Below are 6,628 nucleotides of genomic sequence, written 5' to 3' on the forward strand. Positions count from 1 at the left end.
GGGTATCTAAAGGTACTGATTTTAATTCTATCGTTTGTTTTTAAGTTTTTTAAGGTAGTAGAGGGCGTAGACGACCGTTTTAAATTAATAAAATAACAAACTTATATAGTCTATCTATAATAAGGTAGTAAACTGTCTTTAATAATACTAGAGATACTACTATAGTACTACTATAGTACTACCTTATACGTTACTTAAATATAAGGTAGGCTAAGCCGTATAAGTAAAGAACTAGTATAAAGACTCTTCTTTAAAAGAGACTTTATAAAAGAACTAAAAGGTATAGTAGTCTTAATATAATAGCTTACTAGTATACTACTAAGGTACTGCCCTAGCTATACTACCTGTCCTTTTAGTAGATACCCTTAAGAAGTACTTACTTCTTTATAAGTATAAGAGCTCTCTTTTAACATTAATCTATACTAGTAAAGTTAGACTTTAGGCTTTCTTTTTTAAGTATAAAGTACTAGAGGTAGTAACCTTTTAGTACCCTTATAGTAAGGCCTTAGAGATAGTAGCTTACCTAGTCCTTAACTACTAGTAGCTAGATTAATAGTAGTAGGCCTTATAGTAAGCGCTCTACTTAAGAGTACTATAGACGTTCTATAACTTTATAGTAGTAATAGAAAAAGGTAAGAGTATATATATACTAATCTGTTAGCTACTATCTACTAGCTAATTCTTATAGTTCTGTCTAGCTAAGTACTACCTAGTAAAAGAGTTATAAGAGAGAGAGTAGCCCTAGCTAGTAGCTAGCGCCTTACTAGCGCCTTACTAGCGTCTTACTAGTATGTTTAGTATTACTAGGCTAAAAGGTTAAGTTCTAGTAAAGTAGTAATAAGGACCTAGTGCCTTAGTAGTACTATAATAGTATAAACGTAAGTAGTAGTACGTAGGTTTTTACCTAGCTTTAGTATAGTTTTACTATATGATTTATATAGTATAAAGGTTCTGTATACAGTAGGCATAGGTAGTAAGAATAATAATAATACTATTATTATTACTTTAATAAGGTTATATAAAAGACATAACACCTTATCTTCTTTACTTAGTATTATATAAGCCTTAATTCTTTATATAATTATCTTTATCTTATTGTTCTTATTACTAGTACTACTTACTAGTTCTTTATTATAACGTTTTACTAAAAAGTAAGAGTACTAGCTCTTTTTTATAAGTAAGTAGTACTAACTTTATTTAAGTCTAGTATACTTACTATCTGTTACTATAGGCTTACTTATAGTTTACTAGTTTTCTAAAAGGTATCTAAAGACGCTAGTTCTAATTCTAACGTTTGTTTTTAAGTTTTTAAGGTAGTAAAAAGTATAAATAACTATTATAGCGTTTTTTTTAGTTATTATTTATAAAAATAATACTCTAAAGAAAAAAAGAAAAGAAAAGAGAGTTATATAATATAAGAGATAAAAGAAAAACTCTATAGTTAAGGTAAGGTAATAATAGTCTACTTAGTTACGTACTTAGGTTACGTGTTATAGTACTAACCTTATACTAGGTTCTAACCTGTTATAAAACTAATAAATTAAATTTACTAAAAGAAGAAGGATTATAGTAATTATATAAGAGCTTATATAGTATAGTAAACAAAAAGCCTTTAGTAAAGGTTATATAACCTTAGCCTCTTTCTAAAACCTTCTACTAACCTTAATTAGGTTACTTTAGAACCTCTTAGACCTGTGACTAAACCTTATGTAATAAGGCCTAGTAATCTCTTATAACAATTATTAAGTAATATACCTTTAACTTAAGTATTACTATCTATCTACTATTAACTCTTTTACTCTATAGTATTATACCTAACAATTGAAAATGCTGTAAATAGCTTAAGTTAGCTACTAAAAAGAGCAGATTTGATTGTATAACCCTGAACACAGATGTGTATCTAATAAGAGACTGTACTGAATGTTCGCTAGGTCACGGCCAGGCAGTCTTAAGGAGCTGGATGAATACGGCCCGTCTAAGTACATCTGCGGCAAAGTCAGTCAGCATGAAAGTAAACTAAGGGGGTCCGCGGAATGCGCGCGGTAGACTAAGCAAGCTTCCAACCCTCAGCCACTAAATCATCTAAATGGGCAGTAAGGCAGTTCAACCCATTAGAGAGATGAAAAAATCCTCCTACTCCACCCGTCTCGCATTGGACGATTGGTGCTCCGTACATTCCTTTGCATATAGTGTTGTTAACGGCCCCAAAAATTGCATTAACCGAACGTGCTTGCCATTGTCGAGACTCGATTTCGGGATGCCCGGCTGGGCGTTTTGGTCTCAAATAACATTTTCCATATGTCAAAAGGTTGACAAGTCCTGAGCTCATACCGTCCACCTCAGACCAAGACCCCTGTTCAATCTGGAAGCCCTCTAAAAGCATCCGCGGTGTCTCAGCTTGAAAATAGCAGGTATTGGTAAACTTTGCAGAGGCATTAGGCATAAGTTTGACCAAAGCTATATCAAGCTCTGGTCTAGTATCAATAATATCGCCAATTTTGTCTTCGTCCACAAAAGGATGATACACTTCGTTGGAAATCAAGAACCCGTGATGATGAGAGATAGTGAGCACCTCTTCTCCATCAAATCTCCAAAGTTTGACTCCTGCAGATGTTGCGGCATTCATACCCTCATTCTGGGAACCTGGTATACCATGGCCACACTCGAGTCTGCATCCTGGACTAAGGTGCGACGATTGCCGGATATAATTTTGACTGTCCTGCGGCATTTGTCCAAAACTCGTCATGGAGTGTTGCTCAGGGTCAACGCGGCGCGCACGTGTCATATTCCTCATTGACTTATAGAACGGGGTTTCGGCATGGTGGTATAGTGTTGTCCGTCCTGCCACGGTGCCGGGAAGTGACTTGGACTCATAAGCACGACCATCGCCATACTCAAGCTCCACAATTGTCCAATGTGGCATATAAAAGATTGCGCGCACATTTGCTATAGGCTTCAATGCTGTAAGAAGGGAAACACTTTGCTCCTTGGTGGGAAAGGTCATCCTTGGCCAGTGAACAGCAGGGCAGGGATCTGGAACTCGAGGATTGGGATAAGGAGACTGTGGGATAGGCTCCCAGCGCTCTTCTCCAATACCGATAAACATAACAGGCATACATCCAACCGTGAGAGGTACTGGCTGTGGCGGGTTGGCTGTCTCAATCCACATGTACCACCCTGTTCTTCCAAGCGCGCCGTCTCCAAACTTGTTGCGAAGCCACTGCAGCTCGTTTCTATCTGGCGAGCGAAATTTTCGGTTCTGCTTATCCCATAGATTAAAAGGGGCTTTGTCGTTTATGTGTCTCGCGCCCCAGCCAGTGGGGTTCTCCCATCTCTTTGGTTCGGGGTGGGCATGAGGAACTGTGAGGGCCGCATGTTGCTCTGACGGTCGAGATCGGAGCGGGCTCACTGGAGCGTTGGTGTAAATATCAATATACGGCGAATTAGCCTGAATGCGCTGCACCTGCGGTGACAGGCGGACCAGACTCATCGTGCAATTGTATTGGAGTTCAATGAGAATTGACTGTGAATAACTGCAAGGGATTGACAGAATGCGCGGCTGGTGAGGAGCCTGGGGGTCAGGACTCTGGGAAGAGTGAAGGTAGAGACTTTGGGGGGATTGAAGGATTGAAGGTAAAGACTTTGGGAGGACTAAAGACTTGAAGGTGAGGACTTTGGGAAGATTGAAGGTGAGGAAGGCGAGGACTGGGGGAAGATTACCTTCGTAGAGGAAGGTAGCCGCTACCCTACTAGGCACCTCGTCTACCTAGTCATCCCTTTAGCGAGCGATAAGCGAGCCAACCAGTTCACTATAGATAAGGTACCTTAGACTGCGATGGCCCCCCCCATGGGGTTGGGTTTTACTCCGTACTGTAGCGATGGGAAATGGTCACATGATAGTACTATTATTTGATGGGGTTCGCTTAGCTAGCTATAAGCCCACAATAGTAGCACTCTCCCACTTAGAGAATACAACCTACTAATAAACACGAACTCCCTCCCTTATTACATAGCGACCTAGGGAAGATTAGTAAAAATCGGTTTATCTTAATAGAGTTAGTTTTATTAGTATATTCGAGTATAGGAAGAAGGGTTTAGTTTATAAAGAACTAGTATTAAAGATTAAGGTGATTTTTAAAGGAGCGACTAGCGGTATAGTCGTACTTTCCTACACATTAGTAATCGAGGATCACTAGTCACAATTCTCTTATTACTCTGTCTATTTTCTCTCTTACTTTTTAAGTTCCTTATTAATGTCTAATCTGTTTAAACCTACTTTAAATTTTCTAAGATCTCTTTCTCTAAAGGAAAAGGGATTATTAACAAGTATTGTAGAAGTATTAGAATTAAGCTAATTAAGACTAATAGAGACAGAGATCGACTATTTAGTTATAGAAGTAGTAAAGCTGTTAATAAGAATATTAACTACTTTACTATTAGCTACCCTTGTTATAGTACCGGCTAAGTATTAAACTATTATAATGTCGATCCCTTAACTAACCTTTAGAGGAATAAAGGAGGAAGATACAGGTAAATACATTAAGGCGATTAAATACTATACAGATCTATATAAGGAAGAGGAAAGGACTAGAAGGATAAAAGTAGTCTTTAGATATAGACTAACTAGTTAGGTAGCGGCATAGTATAAGGGCTAACTAAAGACTATAAGAGTAGACTAAGAAGCATTAAAGAAGGAATTTAAGACAAAGTTTATAGTAGATAAAGAGGCAGATTTTAACTAACAATTCCTACTATAGTAACAGATCTATAACCTTAAACAAGACGACAAGAAGACTAAAGTATAGTATTTATAACAAATTAAAAAGCTAAGTAAAAAATGTCCTACATTACTAGTATTAGAAGTCGCTAGGCAAACATTAGGGGGGCTAAAGAACGTAGAACTTTAGTACTATATATAGAGCTATCTTTTTTAGGTAAAGAAGATTAACAAGGATAGGTAGCTAGTTAAGGATACTAAATTTAAGGATGTACGTTCTACGTTTATTACTACTACAAGGCTAATTAAGAAGCCGAATCCCCTTAAAATTAATAAAGAAGAACCCCTTAAGGAAACAGTAGTCTTATAGAATCAAATTAACTTTAAGCTATATTAATTGTTAAAGAAGAGTCTAGAAAAGCCTAAACTATTAAAGACTACGGCTCTACTACTCTTATACCGTCCCCTAAATCCTTTTTTATTAACTACTCTATTCTAATAGTAGAGATCGACATTTTATACAGGTACTTGTTATAACTATCTAGGTTAAGGACACATAGTATTAACGTGTTTATAGACTAAGGTTACAGAATCCTAGTATCGCGAGAACAGGTAGAAGGTTAAGGCAATAAGAACTTAGAGAACAGGATATATAGTACTACTACTAGCCAGATAGTAGACAGCTGTACATATAGTTATAAGAGAACTATAAGAGGTCGCGTAGAACTAGACGTCCTATTAATTTAACTACCTAGCTTAATAGCCCGCTTAGCCCTTATTATTAGAATCCTTTAAGCTAGTAGCTAAAAGGTTACTAAAAGAATTTCCTACTATAGCTATAATACTCTACTATAAGCGACTAATATACGGCTATAGTACTAACGTAGTACTAAAAGCTGCCTAAGCGCTACTTCTAGGTATACTATTAATACCTACTATACTAGTAATCCGTTCTGTAAATAACTAGCGTACTTCTGATCAAACGTAGCTATATACTTGACTAAGAGAAAATAAGGGTAAGGGGCAAGAAGATAGGCAGACTCCTCTACTAACGTTATAAACGCCGACTATAGTAGGTCTCTTATAGACTAGACCCTACGTCTAGCTATACGTGTCTTAAGAAATTAATCTAACATTAAGAGTTAAAGATCTAAGAGATGTTAAAGCTAAGGAGTCGTAAACTATACTAGATCGCTAGCTATAAGGGTATTAGTATACTCCTTAACTACTAGCTATACCTTCTCCTTTATCCTTATAACCTAACTATACTAAGCCGGGCCTAAAAGAATCTATCCTAATCAAGTTGTTAGATAAGGTAGTACTTACGAGATTTAATGTTAGAGAATTTCTCTATAATACTAATATTACTCTTAAATTCGGCTAGCTACTCGACTAATTACTATAGATTTAAGCCTAACTAGCGTAATACCTCTAAGCTAAAGTACTAAGTAGACGTAGTTAGCGTAAGAATCTTAATGCTATAGTAGTTATAAACAGACCTCTACCTTAGGTTATAGATAATAGACTAGTTAATATACTAGAAACGTAGTACCTCTATATAAATACGTATATAGATAGCCAAAAGTTTGTATAGGCTCTAGTCGATAAGAGAGTAGTAGTAGAGCTAATCCCTCCTTAAGTAGTATAGTAGCTAGGCTTAAAGGTCTATTAATTAGATATAGGATAGTATGTAACGGTTGTAGATAGTCAGAAAATCGCTATTACTAAATACGTAAACCTAGAGGTAATAGTAGAAGGTATTAGAACGTTTCTCTATACGTTTGTTATAAGTATTAACGACTCTTATAACATCTTACTGTCTAGACACTAGATAGCTCTAGTTAGAGCTATTAAGGATTATAGAAAGAGAACTCTACGTATATAAGAACAAAGCGGCCTAATTATAGATGT

The 6,628-nt window shown here is 36.4% G+C and overlaps 1 protein-coding gene across 1 annotated transcript; it reads right to left on the reverse strand.

The window, feature by feature from the left end:
• Positions 1-2,047: 2,047 nt before the first annotated feature.
• Positions 2,048-3,490, reverse strand: M430DRAFT_18148 (hypothetical protein; the record flags this gene model as incomplete). Its single annotated transcript, XM_024863802.1, has 1 exon — positions 2,048-3,490. One exon carries the CDS (start codon positions 3,488-3,490, stop codon positions 2,048-2,050), a length of 1,443 nt encoding a protein of 480 aa, XP_024721233.1.
• Positions 3,491-6,628: the final 3,138 nt, after the last annotated feature.

The sequence above is a fragment of the Amorphotheca resinae genome (assembly GCF_003019875.1).
Source record: "Amorphotheca resinae ATCC 22711 unplaced genomic scaffold M430scaffold_5, whole genome shotgun sequence".
Taxonomy (NCBI): domain Eukaryota; kingdom Fungi; phylum Ascomycota; class Leotiomycetes; order Helotiales; family Amorphothecaceae; genus Amorphotheca; species Amorphotheca resinae.